The sequence below is a fragment of the Atractosteus spatula genome, chromosome 6 (genome assembly GCF_055471065.1).
Source record: "Atractosteus spatula isolate fAtrSpa1 chromosome 6, fAtrSpa1.hap1, whole genome shotgun sequence".
NCBI classification, from domain to species: Eukaryota; Metazoa; Chordata; class Actinopteri; order Semionotiformes; family Lepisosteidae; genus Atractosteus; species Atractosteus spatula.
Genome location: NC_142711.1, coordinates 46,498,689 through 46,518,823, shown reverse-complemented (window position 1 = coordinate 46,518,823; position 20,135 = coordinate 46,498,689). Strand labels below are relative to the sequence as shown.

Here is a 20,135-nt window from a genome sequence, read left to right as displayed (position 1 = left end):
CAAGTTTTAAGCCTTGCCTCCTTCTATCGTAGTCTTTTCTAAAACTATAACATCCTCATTTGGGTTTCAAGCTTTAAAAATGTAAAGTACATACGTATTACACAACTCACAATTTCCCAGTGGTTCCAACACATCCGCTCATATTATTTTATTTGAAAATATTAGGTTGTCTCCCCTGCATGATGTTTTTACAAACAGGTTTAAAACACAATCCTTAACCACTTTACCCATATCATTTTGCTTTCTGTTTAATACTTTATTTGTCGGAGGCCGAAATCTCCCAGCTTGTATCATACATGACGTTTGCCACATGTGCCCATATCTACATTAGTTGGTCTATAGTGATATACACAAGTCCTTAGAGTTTTCTTCTAGTTCTGCAGCTCTGCTAAATTTAAATTGCAGCAGAGGTCAACAATAACGTTTTTACTGTAATAAAGTATTACAATGCACTATTCACCCAGAGGCTTTGAGGGCAAAGTATTTTAAATTGAAGGAAATAATGGACTTTGTTTGAATTCAAGTCTTTTTTTTTAGAGAGAACATGGTGATGTTTTTACCTTAAATCAGGTGGGTCCAGGGAAATATTTCGAAGTGATTCTTTGCCTTGCAAAATGAACTCAAATGCTTTCTTCAGGAAGCGAAGTAATGCAATGAAAGACAGCATCTGGGTCTTGAGTGATTTAATTTTAAAATTCCAGGAAGTGAGAAGGATGTCTTTCCAGTTTGTATTGAGGCAGTGTGCACATTTGAAGTCAAAGCCAAGTTGTTCAGCTGAAGAAAGGACAGCAGGCACACTTCGCCACCTGCCAGCATGCTTTTCTTTGCACTTGCTGGGATAGGTCCTGTCTCCCCGGTGACTCTGTTCTGGATAAAGCGGGTATAAAATGTATGGATGAATATATACTTGTACTGTGTAATGTGAAGTTTGTTATTTATAATGAAGTGCTATTGGCTGGCTAGAGGTTGAGAGAAGAAATGGAATAGTGAGAGGAGAATGTTAGTGTGGTTTTGATTTAATTTTCTTCTAGTGGGAAGCACATCACTGTATTTTTACTCATCTTCGATTGCCGTCTTCGATTTTGCAGTCCATTTTTAAGGACAGTTCTATTTCACTTGTGTCCGTTTTGTGGGTTTATGTTTTACTGTATGTGTTGTCTCTCAAGTCAACAATATATATTTTTTTGTGAATGTTTTCAGAAATATGTCATGGCAACAAACTGACAAAGTGAAAGTGGAGCATTTTTTGGCATTTGCAGGGCATGATTTAGGAAGTCAGTAATCTACTATTTCTACTTACTTGGTAGGATGGGGTGGGTTGTTACAGACTATTTTTATTTCTTGAAGAAGTACAGAAATTCAGTTATGTTTTTACTCAGAAATTATTTGGTAGTTTTCTGTTAGGCCTATATACTGTGGGTATAAAATGTTTATTTTACAAAACAGATAAGTAAACAATCCTTTGTGTAAGTGCAAATTTACACCACTCAATGTGTCCAAAGTTCATTTTAATATATTTAAATGATTGCATTTGTGGCATCAAAGTACATTACATCTTATTTTAGGTGTGCAACCCACCCTACAGCTCAAAATGTATTAAATGAATTGAAAGCAATACAAGAATGTATATTGAAGGATCACGCTCTATCGGCTGAATTGTAAATCTTTTTGATGACTACATACAGTACAAAAAGAGTGAAATATGAGATGCAGAAATAATTTAAGCCTTAAACAGAAAGCCTGTTATACCTGAGGAGATGGAAATTGATGTCGCCTTTTCTAACCCCTAAAGACATACAAGAGAATTAACAGAGCAGTAGAGCCCCTATAAAGAGAAATCATAAAAGGTTTTCATGCAGTGTGCTTTTTCAAAAAAAATTATTCACTTGTATCACATAAGAGTGCGCTGCAGAATTATTAAAGTTGTTAGCAGCTTATACTGTAATTAGGTTCGTTTACCATTTTACTGTATCTTCCATTCACTGACCTATAGTATAGCACAGCAAGTGATTGATTTGATGGAGCCAACAACATCCTCAAAATATAAAATCTGTACCTTGGGTTTCTGTTCTTATGCTAAAGATGGTATGAACCTGTAAAACCACAATCCCAAAGTGCTCTTATTGCTCACTTTCCTCATTTTAGGCCCATCTGTAAGCAAATATTTGTTTATTGATGTTCTAAAACTAATAAGAGCCCTGAGGAGGTTATGGTAGTATACAGAGTGAAGTATACAGTGTTAAGCTATCTTTTCTAGTATACAAAAAGAAATCAACCAGACATAAATAACCTTGACTTTGCATCTGCTCATCAGTTAATACCTGTTATACTGTATCCTGTTCCGTACAATGTTTTTAGACTTTACTATTTAATTTTATTGTAAATTGTAACAAGTAGAGGTTAATTCCAAAATGAAAAGTATGAAGTAAAGGCAAAGCACAGCAGTTTGGCTGTGGAGCCTTCTGTATGTGTGTGTGGCAATCATCAATGGCCAGAAACATTGTGATTTTGTTTATACTTTCTGCATTAAAGGGGGATAGCTTGTACAATGATCCTGCTCCTCACTCAAACATCACATTGAAAGTAAGTTGCTTTGCATAAAGCTTAAACTAAATAACTTTTAGCAGTCATAGTTTAACTGTTTTTAGAAGAACTGTATGGTTCCAGTTTCATGTATGGTTCTGAACTGAGCTACGGTCTGGTTCGGTTCATTTTAGTGGTTACTGTGCTGTTGACATCAGTATATCTCCACTCTTGCACTGAGAAAATCCCGCCCTTCACCTTTTTGTGCACTGATAAAGGGTGTCAAATATCTGCACAGCTTACATGTAACCTTTTCATCTTTTCATAATAATTGACATTATTCTATTATTAAAACAGCAGTATGGAGTAGTGGTTAGATATCAATCCGGCCATTCAGCTCTGTTAACTTCCAACTCTAACTATAAAATCTGTACCTTTTTTATGTTTAGTCAGCATTAGACAGAGAAAAACTCCTCCTTCAGTGTCTCCTAAAGTTCGTGTTTTCAAGTCATTGTCTTCCCTTCTTTGGGAAGTTTGGCTCTAAGTCTGCTAATATAAATCATATGTTTAACCTGATGCTCTTTAATGCCTTCGCCTCCACATTATGATGCCTCCTGGGTTTCAGCCTGCTACCACATTTTATGCTTAATATTTTCAAAAATCTGTTTCCCTCTGTGCCCTCTGTATCACTGGTATTACATTTTTTATTTCATGTCTGTAAGGAGGGGAAGTGTATATAATTGCTTGTCAGATGCTTAAAAAGAAATTCATCTCTGTGTAATGTCAACTTGCTCCAGGTTCACCGTGCAGGGTGTCAGATGCTCAGGAAAGTGTCTAGGAAAACCTCGGGAATCCCTTTTTCTTCTTTTTTCTACTGTGTCTTCATCGTTAAGGGCTTTTTTCCCCTCCTTGGTATGATCTAATCACTCCCGAACTGCGGAAGCACGAGCCTGTTCCAGGCATCAGCAGCCACCGTGACTCATTCTGTGACAACAGGCACTATGAGTCAGTCTGTGGGTGTGACAGAGGGGGACACCACTGTGGAGAAAAAAGCTGAATGTAGCCTGATTGAACTTTTTTAATTAATCCAAAGTGGGCCCTCAGAAACTTTTGCAGGATTCACTAAGGAAATTGGATCTTATTTCTTGACACACCATTTGAAATTCTTGTTGTTTGCATCAATATTTTTTATTTAGCTGTAAAATGATAGTATAATGCGTAGACAGCAGCTGTGGTTATGCTTGTTAATAGGGCTGTCAAAGCTGTGGAAACCCTTGGTTTAGTACAGGAATACAGGAGTTCATGGACATGTGCGTTGTACCTAAATCCTTGCCTCTGCAGAGGTCACGTCTCCTGAAGCTTAAGACAAAACTCTGAGGAAACATTTCTTTCAAGGAAAGCAGTTACAGAATATCTGAGCTATTGTTTTCCCTGGTTCCACATTGATATTAGAAATAAAAAGTTTTTATTGAGAAAATATCTCCTCTGATCACTTTTCCTGCCCCTTAAGACTCATCAGCTATAACCTTTTCTAGATATACTGTAGATATGGAGCAAGAAGTGTTTTCAGCAGTATTTCTGTGTACGTTTCTGGTGACTTTGCACTTGGCAACTGACACATAGTGATACCTGAAACAAACCATAATGTTTACTGTTTAGCAGTGTTTGATTGCAGTGGAAGAGCCCTTGATTTTGTTTTCAGCACTGGTAAAGTGCCTGTTCTACTAACTGCATCAGTATTTTCACCCATGCATCCATTTGCTAACTGTTTCATCCAATTCAGGGTCAGAGGGGAGCCAGAGCCTATCTTGGCAAACAACGGGCACATGATGGGGTACACTCTGGATGGAATGCCAGGTCATGGCAGGGCAGACACACAGACATAAACATGCACACACTCACAGGGCCAGTTTTCCCAGAAGTCAGAAAACTACCAGTATTTCTTTGGACTATGGGAGGAAACCAGATCACCTGGAGGAAACCCACACAAACGTGGAGAGAATCTCTACATAGATAGCACCCCAGATCCAGGTTTTTTTGGTGTTGGCAAAAATAAGTCTTATAAGTCTTCTTCATTAATAACACAGGACACAAGCACTGACCTTAACCATTTTTCCTTTAAAACAACTAATCTACAGTGTTAATTTTTTAAACATTTTAACTCTGTTCATATTTCTAAAAATTTTATCTCCCTTTATTATCATTTTGGTAGTAAAAACCCAAGTAAAATAAGTGACTCTTCTTTGGATGAAGCCCTCAGTAAATTGAAAGTTCCTCATACTTAGTCTTACCTACACACCATGGGTCTGTCCCCAACCCCTACTGCCCCTGTCCCCCAGGGAGTTTTCAGTCTGCTGTTTTTCACACACCCTGACCATTGTGAGGGTGTTTGAGAAAAATCACATGGTGGATGCATCTCTCTTACTTAATGACTTACTGTATACTGTTTCTACTGTATTCACTGTATTTTACCATAGGATTTTCATGATTATGATGTGATTTTATCATGGTTTCTCTGGGGATTTCAATGGGTGTAATAATTCAACACTGCTTTTACTACAGTAAACCATGGGAATACCTTGATCTGTAGTAAAGTCAGTATAATATACAGTATAATAGGAGCAAGTAATAGGTTTATTCCATGCTGAAAAGAGAAGAAAGAAAACACAACGTTTCGGCTGTGGAGCTGTGAAGAAACACTTCTTCCTCCTCGAAGAAGGCTCCACAGTCGAAACGTTGTGTTTTCTTTATCCTCTTTTCAGCATGGAATAAACCTATTACTTGTTCCTTTGCAGCCTACGCATGCTGACGCATTTACCCACTGGAACTACATAATCTATAATATATGTATAGTCTAGTGTATTAGTTATTAATTAGTAAACTTGTGTACTGTATGTGTATTCTTTGTAGCCTGATCTTGTTAGATCTTAGAAGCTAAGTAAGATTGGGTCTGTTCTGTACTGGGGCGGGGGATCTGTAAGGAAAACCAAGTTATTGGTGTACCAATGTGGCGTTGGTGACCGAGATCCTGACTTCTTGCGGTTGTTAAAGAGTCCATGCCACTGTTGCTAAGAGGATTGTTGACCCTGAATAAATTCTACTTCAGGTTTAAGCAATCCAGCCAGCCTAAAAATCCTCTTTAATTAGTGCAGTAATATTTTACCTCTCATGTGCTTCTGTTGCCGGACTGCTGGGGCACAATACATGTAAGCCATCACACAGCTGGGGGCTGAACTTCTGTGGAGGACAAAGTGGGTCTCCACGTGAGTGGTGGCAATTAAATATTGAATCAGTAAAACTACGTCTTCAGTTTTCAAGTGCCAGTAGGTGGAAGATACTGCACCTAATTCAAAGATCTCTGGTTCAAAGATCTTAAAACTTACTACTCAACACGTTGACAATCTGGACAGTTTTGGGGGCTGGTAATACTACTCGGATCCTGTGATTGTGAACACAGTATTGGACGAAAATAAGATTAAGTGTGAAAGTTTGGGGCACAGTTCTTTTGCCATTTCCGAGGAAAATTAATAAAACCTTTCTTGAACATATTGTTTTTTTTCAGTTTTTACTGGGTTTTTTTATATAGTACCTTGTAAATGGGAACAAAGAAGATGCAAAGTTTAACTTTAACTAAAACAGCCTAAGACACACTTTTCACACTAAAACTGCAGGCTTTGAAAAGGTCTCTTTGTGTGAGACACTGGATGATGACCGTCCTCTGGCACATGTTATTTGGTGTAAGAAGGCATCTAGTATGTGAGGTAGAGAAGAGTTGATTCTGATTAGTCAGACATCCAGCCCTGGGAACAGCCTGTTTTATATGAAAGTTCTATTTGCAGCAAATTTTCCACAGCACAGCTGTCACTTGTTCCACAGACAGAACATAAGAAAGAATTTTTTCAACATCACAGGCTTAATCAAATTTGAAAACTTTTTTTTTTTTAAAAGTACTTCATTCCCCCAAAAAAGGTTTCAAAATGTTGCTATAACTTGCTACTGAAAATATCAGCTTCCCATCCACATATATTTTGCAGTTTCATCTTCCTCTGCTTCTGTCTTTGACAGTTTGGGTTTTTCCAAATGTTGCAGTCTGTGAAGTGAACAATATGATTGATCTCTAGATTCCTCCCAGATTTTTTTTATCCATTAGTTTCTATTAATCAGTTTCCAATTGATTTCTTCAAGTCTGAAAACACACCTGCCTGTCAGACCTTCAAACAAGATGTGAATATTTATATTCTAAAATTTATAGTTAGTATTTATTAAGTATATAACCTGGCAAGAAATCCTTCATTTGCAACTCTAGATAAAGGGATAAATTTACTCGAAAAGCTTTATAATGCATAGATTTGCATATCAGTGAAATAAGACGCCAGACTCCAGACTACACAATCACACGAGAGGACAGAAGATGCAACAAAGATATAATAAAAGCAATAGTGGAGGAAGGCAATATCGACATCAACTCCTGGAACAGCGCTTAACGTTAATATCCAGGCGAGATTCCAGCACTTTGAGACACCTTGTGAGCATTGAAGAGAACTCATTATTACCTGATTACACAGGACACCGCCAGATCAGCACAACATCTGCCAAAAAGAGTGTCCAGTACTGGTCATCTCTGTCACCTTTGGGTTCATGGAAGAATAAGAATAATATGTTTTATAGAGTAGCCCTTTACATTTTTTTTCTTTTTAGTAAGTGAATGTTCATGATTAGTCAGGAAATATGCAGTGTTTAAAATGTCCATGATGTGGACTTCATACATAATGACTCTATAGGAAATCAGTATGATTTCCTATAGAGTGGTGATTGGTGATGAGGAATGGTGATTAGAGGAGCTCCTTCACAGTTCTTGGGTCTTCCAATTCTGGACAGTCTTTTCATCTGGAGCCTTCATGTTGTCTGCTTGTCCCTGTTTTTTTGGTGTTTCAATTTCTTCTCACCTCCCAAAAACAAACTGACTAGGCTAATTGGTGTGGCCTTGTATGTGTTGACCTACTGTATGTTGGAATGGATTCCCATAATCCCGTTGGAGTGTTGCCTTGCTTTTCTCACTATGTTTCTGGGATAGACTCTGGATTGCCATGATCCCAACAAGTAACACGCAGCTTTTGGGTAATGGATGGGTTACTTCATATGTAACTCCATTAGAGCTACAGTTGCTGCAAAGTTTTAAGCTCACACAAATGAAGGTTCAGAATACTTTCATGTTATGAGTGAGGTTTTTCATGAGAGATTATCACTTTAAACTTTTAATTAGGAGGAATGAATTAGAATGAATCCAGAATGCTCTCGTCCTGGAAATGTACAGCTGTTAAAAATAGTGTAGCTGCAACTCCAAGCTTTCCCACAGATTTGTCTTTCTTTCTGAATGTAAGTGTGGTTTAGCACCACGTTCTCGATGAACACTTTTAAGTAGCATCTTTTGGGGGTTAGCTTGGCAACTGGTGTAGCACAAGCAACTGAGAGAAGTGGAGGGTGTCCTGAAAAGAGCAAGGACAGGTTTAACCTTGAACAACACAGCTGAGACAGACTGTTAGAACTGCCACACAGATTATTAATCAATCAGTATTAGACAAGGTTACAGTATATATCCCACAACATGTGAAGTGATATATAATGCTGTATTCTACTTTTATGAGAACTATAGTTTTCTTCATTTTTTAATGACTATAGGAAGTGACCAAAACATGCGTCATGACCTGATTTTTTTAAAGTGTTTTTGTCACAAATTGCCCAAGTGGCACTGTGCCTTTTTGCTAAATCCCTTCATGCCAAGACTTCAGAATCATTATCCTGTGTTGGATAACAGAAAATTTATTTTTTTTGTTTGTTTCTTTTAATGATTTTGTTCTTGTTATGGCATGAAAATGACTGCTGCGTAATGATACAGAAGGGTTACATATAGCATTTCCTTGAGGCAGCTTGGCAGCAAGCCCTCTGGTTTCAGCCTCGACAATTAACATTTTCATTGGATTGATAGAATGCTGAGAATTCAGCTCCCATTTGGATTAAGAGAATTAAAACTGTGTTGTTGGTGCAAGGTGATAGTTTCAGATTGGGTCTTGTGTGGGATATCATTGCCATCTAGTGGAGCTACAAAATACTATTGTTCACTCATCTGTCTTTGAATCTACAGTATATCCTTGTACAATATGTAATGATAATAAGTATTATTATTTCTTACAATTATATAGCTTTTTTCTGGACACTCCACTCAAAACGCTTTACAGGTAATGGAGACTCCCCTCTACCACCACCAATGTGCAGGCCCACTTAGATTAGTGCGCCAGAACTCTCACCACACATCAGCTATCAGTGGTGAGGAGAATAGGGTGATGAAGCCAGTTCATACAAGGGGATTATTAGGAGGCCATGATTGGTAAAGGCCAGGGTGAAATTTAGCCAGGACATAGGGATCACACCCCTATTCTTTTTGAGAAATGCCCTGGGATTTCTAATGACCACAGGACCTTGGTTTTAACTATCATCCTAAGGACGGTGCATTTTTACACTATAGTGTTCCCATCACAATACTGGGGCATTAGGACCCACACAGACTGCAGGGTGAGCACCCCCTGCTGGTCCCACTGATACCTCTTCCAACAGCATACACATACACTAGTTTTTTCCCAGAAGTTCTCCCATCCAGGTACTGACCAGACTCACACCTGCTTGGCTTCAGTGGGCTGCCAGTTATGAGTTCCAGGGTGATATTACAAATATCTAAACTAGAAATTTATCACTTGTAAGTTCACCACATTATCACAAAAATGACATAGTTTTGTAGAAGGAGCACAATGCAACTTAGATTTTGCCACAGAACAGAGAATAACTTTGAAATTCATCATGTACAACAGGGGAATGGAAGAGACATTGAGAGATCTCAGAAGTGGTCAAAGGAAGATTTCACATGTGATGAGAGGGGGAAGTTAGAAAACAAATGCCGGTGGTGTATTGGTCCGGTAATGTCATAAAACCATTTCTTGAAGTTAGTGAAGAGGTGTCTACGATATGTTTGTAACATATTGTGAATATGTTCAAAAATGTTCTATTCATACCTTTTTTAGAGTACTTTGTACATCAACATGTTATTTTTTTTAATTCGGTTACTAATTAATTTGAAAAATGATTTCATTTCATCTTGGCAACGCCTATTCATTCTATTAGATAGATAGATAAGACTTTATTGATCCCGAAGGGAAATTGATGTTAGTGCTCTCTAAGGGCTAATGTGTTAGAGGCGCCACCAATATAAATGTCCTTACCACAGGTTAATACATTTCAGATTTCAACACCCAAGTTAAGGGAAATCATAACAGTACTTTTTTTTATTTATTGCTTAGAGTATTTATTGTTTTACTCATAAAGTATTATGTAAGCAAGGCCTGATTGGTACTTGAGCTTCGTGAAGGGTGTTTTGGTCACCATGCACATTGCCCTGTATTTATAGTAAAGCCAGACTTTTTCCATTATCATTCTCTTTTGCATGAAAGCAAACAAATCATTCAACCACAAACACTTTTCTCAAATACAAAACTTATTAAGTTATGGCGGCTGGTGAAGTTACCACTCTGTTGCAAAGAGTTTAGAGATGCACCCCTGGGTCCTGATCTTGTGCTGTAGTTCCCTGTACCAGAGCCCTTTGTGATGGTTCACCTCGTTTTTGTCAGAGAATCCAGTAAGTGCTTCTTAAATATGTATCGTGACTTCTCCCTGCTGGTGAAAGGTGTGATTGCAAGGTATGGTCTATTCTAGCTGAGAGGTGAGAAATGAGCTTGACTGTGCAAAATAATTAGCAGCAAAATGGTCTACCAAAGGAGACAGTGATGGAAGCCCCCATGTGAAATACTAATTAATAATAACATTTATCAGTAATGTATTTTTGGGGAATAGAGGTAAACTAAGTAAAGGATGTGCCACTAAGTTCAGTTACAATTGTTAAATAGTTCAGGGGCATTAGGCAAGTATCAGGCTGGATATAGGAAGAGGTATCTGTCAGTTACTGTCATTTCAACCTTTTGTGCATAATGTTATAGCTATAGGTATGTCTACGAGTAACGCAAAGCTCAAATAATTATCAAACAAACAGTATGCCCTGTTCTTCACTGGGGGTGTGAGGCTATCCTTTCAGGCCTGGGCCCTGAGGACAGTCTGAGCTCATTGGGGTTCGGGGAACCGTCAAACAGGAAGATGCTGATGTTCGTTTTCTTTATTCTCTGTATTTTCATTTACATAAAAAAGCTAACAAGAATGGGACTGTCTTTTTTATTTTTTTTTACCTAGACTTCTAGGTAAAAAATGTTTTACAGTAGTAATTTGTTTCTTAAGAAGGACCCCCGGTTTCTCAGCATTGCGGCATTTCACTTCCATTCAAATATGCTTCAGTGATGGGACTTGAAGAAAAAATGCTGTGACCCATTTCTTTTTTTCTGCGCCATCACTGTCTCTTCTATGTTGTCGCTGTGGTAAGTGGAAACTTTGAAATGACCTAAAGAGAGGAGAGGGAGAAGATATATACTGCACTGGTCAAATCCCAGAATCCCCTCTTTTGGAATCAAACCAAGGTCCTGACTAATGGTGGTCATTAAACGTCTCATTCAAAACACTGAGTGATCTACACGTAACTCTTGTACCGTGGCAGAATTTCAGTACAGGCTTTATCAGACCTGTCCTCCCATCTAATATATGTCCCATCTAGTTTAATTGCTGGATAACTTTCTTGCTTTTCCGATCTGCAGAATCGCTGGTGGCAGCTGCATTTTAAGTCAAAAGTGTGCTGGAAGTGAGGCTATCCCCATCACTGGTGTTTCCAATCCAAACATTTTTCACACTCCATTCTTTCTTGACTGTTGTTAACCTGCAGTGCTGGCCCAAGGGTCATTCCTGTAAAGTGTCTTAAATCTGTACATTTACATGTCAGCTGAAGTAGTGAAATGATTGTACACAAACAAAGCGCATGTTAATATGGAAATATGGAACCTTGATGGATTTCACTGAATGGAAGACTTTTTGAAACTTGAGACGAATCAGTTGCAGTATTGTGTAGTGGGGCAGTTTCAGTGGAGGGAAAACTCAGTTTTGTCTACAGAAACAAAACAGTTAAAACTTTTCAACCAACATCCATACTGCATTCAACTTCCTATAAAAGTTTGTTTGAAAGCATTTTTGATCATGTTTTTTTGTGGAAGGAGAGACAGCAGTTTCTGCAGTATTATACTTTGAAAGAAAAACTTGTTCCAGTGTAAGCAGATGCAATTACAGAGCATAGCAAGGCACAGGAAATGTATTAAATCTCATCAGAATGAAAGCCTCACTTGTAATGCTGGAAAGAACTTCATTGTGCCAGACTGTGAAGATTTTAGGGAAAAAAAACGTTTTCTTGGCAAAACAATATTTGTGTGCATTTTAGCAGTGGAAAGTTAAATTATACAGCAGATGTGTTTGTTGAGATTAAAAGTAAAAGCCCTAGATGACCCTGTTCAAAATAGATCTTTGTAAGTAGAAACTTTTAGCAAAGTGAAAAATACCAGTTCAGAGCTAGAATATTCATTGGTGTATGGGTTTTTTAACACACATCAATGAAAGTGGGTTCTGAAATTCTCTGTGCAACCACAGTGCTGGTAATAACAGTGTGGGCTTGTCTTGCAGTATACCTGCCTTTTTGGAGTGACTATATATGACTTCCGGCAGTTTCTTTTTCATATTCAGCCATACTTGACAGCTCTGACTTCTGTGGATCACAGGACCAAAAGACATTGATTTTCGGAGACTATTTGGTAATGTTGATGAAAGAGGTCAATGACAGAGAGGAAAGAAATCTTTTACAATTTTTATAATAATCTTTTACAAGAAATGCTCAAGCCCAGAACACTAGAGAAGGTCAAAGGTTGTGTAGTCACAGTCCTTTCAGCTAGATGCATTTTTCAGTAAGGAACTATAGTAAGTATGAACTATAATTATACTGAAGAAACATACAGTATTATTTTGTGCATGTAAGTGGAATCAAGTAGCAGTCTTCATAACATGTTATTTATTGCATACAAATAAATAAACTTTCTATTGTATGTTCTGTTTTTAATGATTTAGAGATTTTCTGTGGCTACTCTACTTAACACAAACCCTTAACAGCTGTTACTGGAATAAACAGGTCAAGATTTGATTTCAGGTCTATGAGAATTTCCTTATCCTTTATCCCCTCAAACTGTAGTGGCTGCTAGCTAGCAAGGTTTTCCAAATATACTGTACTTCCAGTGTTTAGCATGTGTAAGGGAAGTATCCTGATACAGCAGGAAAGACAAGCAAGCGCTGAATGAATATTTTATGGAGCTGTAGTCAAAAGCAGGCTTTAACAATGTGTAAAAATAGCACAGAATAGATGTTTTGCATAGGCAGTCGGGTGATGTGTGTTGGTACACAAAGATCGTTGTGCCAAATTGACAAATCAAGGAAATACTAGTCAGGGCATCTACAGCATTGAGGGTACTAACAGCATTTTAGTTATCTGAGACTCCAGCTTGTGTGTTTTTGTATCCTTTTCCCTGTGGTCACAATACTCTGCTATTGATAACTTGTCATTTGTATTTACTGACTTGGCTGTTCTTAATAAAATTGTAGTAAACTGTAAACAGGAAAAGTTAATATTATATTCAATATAATTTAGGTATTGTTTCCACCATTTCTTCGTGCAAGCTTACAGTTATGGTTCTGTTGTAGTCTATATTCTTGTATTTTATATCCCAGTATATTTGGTTACAGAATACGACCAAGATAAGAAGCATTTCCTTTGGTTATGGCCAGCAGACGATTCATGCATTATTTAATCAAGACCTTTTATGTGTTCAGAACAGTATCATTTTCATATCTTTAGTAAATGTAATAGCAAATTAATGGAATATGTTTCAGTGAGAATGTGTGGAGACTATTCACTTAGAAGAACCAATTCACCTTAATTTCCTATATATTCTAACCTCTTTGGAATATTTTTGTAACACTGAATTATCAGGATACTTCCCGGTCTAATTTGTGGAAAAGAAATGGATCAGTAGTTGTTTGACCTTACACCTTTTTGATTCTTAAGCAGGCTGCGCAGCTCTGAAAGCTAATTCAGTCTGTTCACATTCTCTAAAACCCTGTTGCTCCACTATTTCATTATGGAGTTATTTTATATTCACATGCTCACAAAGTTAGCCTGTAGCAACAGACATGTCTATGTGCCTGTTAAGTTCTCCAAAGAGAATACTTGTGTCTTTGGGGAAAAAAGAAAATAACAGATCATTTCATTGCCAAAAATTCAGTATTAGACTGCTGGGGTCTTGGTAGTTTGAGGTCTCTTGGTATGATATTTTAAATTATTGAAAATGCCATTCTCCTTGCTTATTGCTGTAACATAAGCAATTTGTATTTTTCAGTGATAACCCGTACATTAACAGCATATGCAACTCAGTCTGCAGTCTTCTTTGTATCTGCAGATGCAATATAAGGGTTAAGTCTTCGGTGGACATTATGAATAATCAAACACAGATTTGAAACACATAATTCAGAAGTTGTTCCATAATGTGTGAAACCTTTCCTTTACAATGAATTCAGTGAGCCTGTGTGATCACATTAAGGGCATTCATGTGACTAAGCCTCAAATCAGAGACTTTCTGCTAAGGGAATTAAGAAACAATAAAGCAGGTGTTACAAAAACGTCATCTCCAAAAACATGCTAATTCGTGATATCATGTCACAATCCAACATTAACGTACAGAGAAAACTCTGTGTTAATTAGAATTCTTAATTTGGAATGATTTTAGTATTATTCCTTAGTGTGTGAACAAAGTTCAGTACTGTAGCTGTGTAATGCACAAACAAAAACAGTGTCACAATCATTTCTTTCATATAGTTGTTGTAAAAGAGGTTGTCTCTGCTTTGGGTCTTGAAATAGTTAAGCTGCTCACAGCAAAAGTCTTTATTAAACCACACCCTGTTGGTCATGTCTGTACACAGTGTTTCATCACCCTTTGACCAGGTTAAGTTGTGCAAGCTGTGCAAGTAGCTGGCTGACAGGCTTCGATTTTAATACTCAATGAGCAGAAATAGCCATGGTTAAAATAAAGTCAAACACAGATAAGTGTAGCATCTCAGTCAGATGATTTTTTTTTCTGCAGGACTTTTAAGCAATATTGCTGCATTTTCACGGCTTTGCTCAGTCACACAAGCAGAAAATTCTGTACTAGTTGGAGGGAAGTTGCCAAACCAGAGAAACACAGCCAAGCCTATAGAGTCCAAATTGTAGATTTTTCCATCCTGGCAATCCATAAAAACGAATGGCTTTTTAAGTCTTTAAGAGCCTTAAACTGAGAACTATTGTTGTAAACTGCTTTTTACATCATGATTTTAGTCATTTTCCTTCATCTCACTCAACATAAATTCTTATAGCAGTGCTTATGCACTGAATCTTGCAGTGGGTCACGATTGTGTTGAATTTCGATACTCGCTATTTATACAGTACCAGACCAGCAATTGTAGGTTTTCTGTAGTTCACTCAATAAGTCCCTGATCTGCAGCAGAGATTCTCAATATATTGCGTGAGGCACTCTTCTGGATCCTCAGAGACTGGGAAAATACAAATTTCATACTATTACTGTATTGTGGCTTTATTTACCCCCTGCCTGTGATTTCCTTTTATTTTGCATGTTCGTATGTTCTCCCTTTGTTCATGTGGGTTTCTTCTGGCCGCTCTGGTTTTTGATCAAGATTTTGACATTTCTCATCACTTTGAAATAAACATTGCTGTTTAAAAGCTTGGCTTATTCTCATTCAAAGTCAGCTGCACTAACGGCCATTAAAGTAGTGAAAATAGTAGAAAACACTCCAGGAACTTTTAGTAAATGATTGATGCTATGAGATGCAAATATGGTAAATATGGTAAGAAGTATTTCACATCTTTTTCCCCTTACTCATTGCTTTTGTAAATATTGAATACCAGATGCAGGTCACCCTTAGTCTCTTTATGGGACTAAAAATGTCCAGTTCAATAAGTCAGTGTAGGACATTCCTTTAAGCAGAGCAGCATTAAGTACTGATGATTAGAGAAGACGAGACTTTACCCCCACCTCAGTCAGTGATCTCCTCACTCTTTTAAGGAACGATTTTTGCTAGGGTGCTGTAGGACTGTTATCTGAATAAAAGTACAAATCCCTCCACTGAGCAAGCAGGGGCTAGATTGTCTGCTCTCTTCAAAAAGAGCTGTGTGTGTTTCAGAGGAATTTGAAAATAATATTCTGGGGTATGTCAGGTCCTTTTGAAGAGTGATCTCATATATCCTATGTTGGGTTGGGTTGGGTTGTTCCATTCCATGCTGTAGGACTGTTATCTGAATAAAAGTACAAATCCCTCCACTGAGCAAGCAAGGGCTAGATTGTCTGCTCTCTTCAAAAAGAGCTATGTGTGTTTCAGAGGAATTTGAAAATAATATTCTGGGGTATGTCAGGTCCTTTTGAAGAGTAATCTCATATATCCTATGTCGGGTTGGGTTGTTCCATTCAGATGCCTCCGATAAAACCACTATTCACGTTTCTGTGTCTTTCCACAGATTTGATTGCTATGATGAAGATTTGAAAATTAATAATTACAGTTTTCCAGCTGCAAGAGTGTTTTAAATTGGGTTTTTTTGTTTCATGTGACAGACAGTACAATTTAGAAACATATTGGTCACTGCCGCCATTTCTGCCCTCACAGGATGTGCTTGTTGATCCAAAGAATGCAGCAGCAGACCGGCTAATTCAGCCAATTCTGAACTTGAACTCAAGCTCAAACTCTTTTTGTGCTTTCTTCTACCCATGACGTCTCACAAACTCTAGATATGAAAGCCTACTAAATAAAAATGTGGAGGACAATCAATAAATGACAAAAATGGTAGCAGGGGTAGGAGCTTCCTTGACAGGCAGTCATACTGGTAATCTGTTCAGAATCTTCATCTTTAGGATAAATTTAAGTAGCAGTTTACTTTTTCAAAGAATCCAAGATATTCTCACTGGAAGAAAAAGCAGTGGAGCTCCTATTTCTGCGCTTCTGCACATCAGTTGCTTCCTATTTTCAGTTCCAGAAATAATCTGCACTCCACAAACACTTCAAATGCCATGTGTTTGCCTTTGAAATGTAATTCGGTAGTCTGGTAGAAGGGGTGTAAGATTGGCTGTGTAAGATATGCTGAAAAAAAACAACATTTATGACACTTGGCTTTTGAAGACTGTTTGAAATGTGACATTTCTGTGAGAAGGCTTAGGGTCTGAAAGTCGAGACTGAGTGGGTGTTTAGTGCTGCAGTTGGGTCGTCTGTGTTCCCTCGACTTATCAAGCACTTAATGCTGCTGCAGGTTTTTATCCATTAAGAAAAAGCATTCTTAAAACAAGACTAAATGGATCCTTTTGTTTGTGATTATCTGCTGAAAACAATGCACTGTCCCAGCACTACAGAGCAATACGTCTGGCATTTGACACTAATGATGGGGAAATAGAAGAAAAATGATGTCAAAATTATGTACACTACAGTGTATATGCAGGCACCACTTCCAAGAGAAAGATATTCACACTTCTACTGTTTGTGTTTTGCTTGATTCTTTCTTCTAAACATCTACATCTACACGATGTACAGTACAAAATAAAGAGTCACAGATGATGCAGCATGGTGGCTCCCAAAATGTACTGTATATCCATTTCAACACTTAAATTTTTAATCCCAAATTTTAGTGGACTTTATGGAACTTCTTGTTTGTGTTAAAGGTTCTTCCAGTCTACTTGGCTGAACATTGTGGTAGATTGGTGGTCTTTTTCAACAGTGTGAATCTGAGACACGTTAAACGTACAACATACCGATTTATTAAGATCTTGAACTTGCAATCTGCAACGTCATGTTTTCATTGTCTTGCCAGAGGGGATAATAGTTATCTGTGTGTAATGTGATGTGAGTATTCTGAAGATAGCAATTCGTAAAAGGGAATGGTTTCAGACATATTCACTCCAAACTGTTCTTGTTCTTGGTTTTGTGGATAGTGAAATACATTTCTGTTGGGGGCGTTCTGGTGGGGACTCCCCATTCTGCCTTTGACAGATATAAAGCGGTGCTTGTTAAACACTGTGTGGACATCCAGCCTTCACTCCAGCATAGGAGATCCCAAGGGGGTCATTGTATTCCCTATGTAAATCAAACGGAAGAGACGTTGACATGAACAGATACAAAAAGTATCTTTTGTGGAGCTGTCTTGTGTCAAACAAAAAAGAATAGGCTACTGTACATAAAGGGAAAGGGCCCCGGCTAGCTCTGTTGGTAGAGCACGAGACTCATAATCTCAGGGTAGTGGGTTCGTGTCCCACGTCGGGCACCAGGTCCTCCATGTTGGAGGTTGGACACAAGGCTAGCAGCCCAGTCCCATAAAAAACTAATGTTACGGAAACAGCAACAGGATGTTGCTGCCCCTATGTGCCGGAAGGCATAATGGGCAAACATCCATCCATCCATATAAAGGGAAAGGTGTGGATAATTGCAGGATGTCAAAATGGCTTTTCAATGATCTGGAGTTACTGTATGTGTGTTTTGTGTCAAGTGTCAAGGTCAGGCACTAACTAGAGGTATCACTTGCTCATTTCCAGGTATCCATCGGCCAGATGTTTGCCACTCAGAAGATTGTTGTTGAAGAACACAGAGGCAAGAAAACCATCTGAGAAGAAAACATGGTTGAACAGCTGCAGCATCATTCCAACAGCAACATAACTTCTGACACACACAGAAATGTGTCACTGCCTGTAGTCTGTAAAAAATTCAGACTGCATGTCTGCTGGCTTCATAGCACTAGGGACTTTTTCAGGTTCAGTAGCTCCGGTGTTTGCCTAAAATTAACTACTCATCACATGATTAGATATTGAACAGGACGAGACATACAGACTGCACACTTGTATGTTGTTAAACCATCAAACTTAATGTCTTGGCTCTTTTCAAAATCCTTTCAGTTTTATTTTTTGTTAAATTAAACCCAGTGTAATAAAAACAAATGAGGAAAATTGGATACATAGTATTTTTACTGTATTTACACTTTTCTGTCTTCAGCCTTTCATTTGAAAAAAGTGTGAAATTTTAAGTGGGATGTTTCAGTGTTGCTCAAACAGTAAAAGCAATTGTTGAGATTTCGTGTTGAGCTTTCACATACTGCGTACCTGTGAAATGTGAAATTACCAGATGATAAAACATCACAGACAACACTTTTTATGTTGTATTCTAAAGAATTCTGTTAAGGTCAAAGATTTTAAGCATAGTATTTAACAAAAACAGCATTGCACAGAGCAACTGTTGCTCTTGAGCTGAATAGTTGCTTCATTCACAGTCACACAGATATACAGTAATTAAATCCTGCATTTAATGAGCTTTTCTCAAGTCTAATTCAGAAGAATCATTATCCACAACTTTTTTCATAAATGTGGTATATTATCTGTTCAACTAAATGAAGAGTGGTGAACCCTTATTATTTGATTTCTGAAGGGTCCCAGTGTTTAGTATTAAACAGCATGTTCTGGGGAAGACTACAGTATTCCTTTAACCACCAAGTGAATATAAAATGTCATGATGGCCCAAGTGGTTCAGCTGGAAGAGAAGCTGGTTGAATAAATATAATGATCTTCATTGCCCAGCAGCATGGTGACTCAGTTGTTAGCTTTGCTGCCTCGCAGAGCTGGGATCCTGGGTTCAGTTCCTGGGGTGCCATCTGTGTGGAGTGTAGATTCTCCCCGTATTCATATGGCTTTTCACTCTGGTTTCCTCCCACAGTCCAATCCTGTACTGGTAGGTTAATTGACTTGTGGGGAGGTTGGCCCTGCTGTGAGTGTGTGTCTGTGTCTGTCTGCCCTGCATCTTCATTGCCATTTAGATCTTACTTAGAATTTCCAGATAATACAAATTCTTCATTCTTACATAATTTGGTATTTCCATACATCTGTCATTGTTTGATGTAGTTCAGGTGGGTAGCTGCGACAGCATGCGTAGTCTGCAAAGGAAGGAGTACTAGGTTTATTCCATGCTGAAGAAGACTGCAGCCGAAACGTGTTTTCTCTCTTCTCTTTTAAGCATTGAATAAACCTATTACTTGTTAAATTTTTTAATGTTTTCAGGTGCTGTCATACTGTTCCACATTTCAGATCCAGCATCTTTATAGTGTCAAAAAAGACTAGAGAGGCTATTTCCTCATTCAGACACTGCAGCCAAATTTCCTGTTTAGGTTAGTTGATTTCAAAATGAACTGTATTCTTTCAGCACAAACCACATACTGTATAAATGAATTAATTCAGTGGGCTAAAAAGGGTGCAGTTTGTTAGTGGAAAATGTTCCATTTTTATTGTCAAGATAAGATTAAATTGGTTGAAATGCCATTTGAATAAAACCTCCTTGATGTTTGGTCTTGGGTTTTGAAGTGGAAGAGTGCTCAAAGAAATATGTTGCAAAATATGACCTACCATACTGTAGTTTATCAGAAGAGTAGATTTTAAATGGTTACTGGGGTTTGGCTTTAAGACATAGATGGTTGCTGTGACCATCACGGTGGGTACACACACACACACACACACACACAATTAAAT

The 20,135-nt window shown here is 37.9% G+C and overlaps 1 protein-coding gene across 2 annotated transcripts in view; it reads left to right on the top strand.

Moving 5' to 3' along the window:
- The window catches only part of lyrm4a (LYR motif containing 4 a), an 82,866-nt gene extending 64,297 nt beyond the window's left edge, over positions 1-18,569 (top strand). For both annotated transcript variants that reach the window (XR_016091272.1, XM_088919654.1), the window contains one exon: positions 18,162-18,569. Coding sequence is in view for 1 of the 2 variants with exons in the window: in XM_088919654.1 (XP_088775780.1) it covers positions 18,162-18,233 (72 nt within the window). In the remaining variant the exon portion in view is untranslated. The remainder of the gene's footprint in view (positions 1-18,161) is intronic.
- The last annotated feature ends 1,566 nt before the right edge of the window (positions 18,570-20,135 follow it).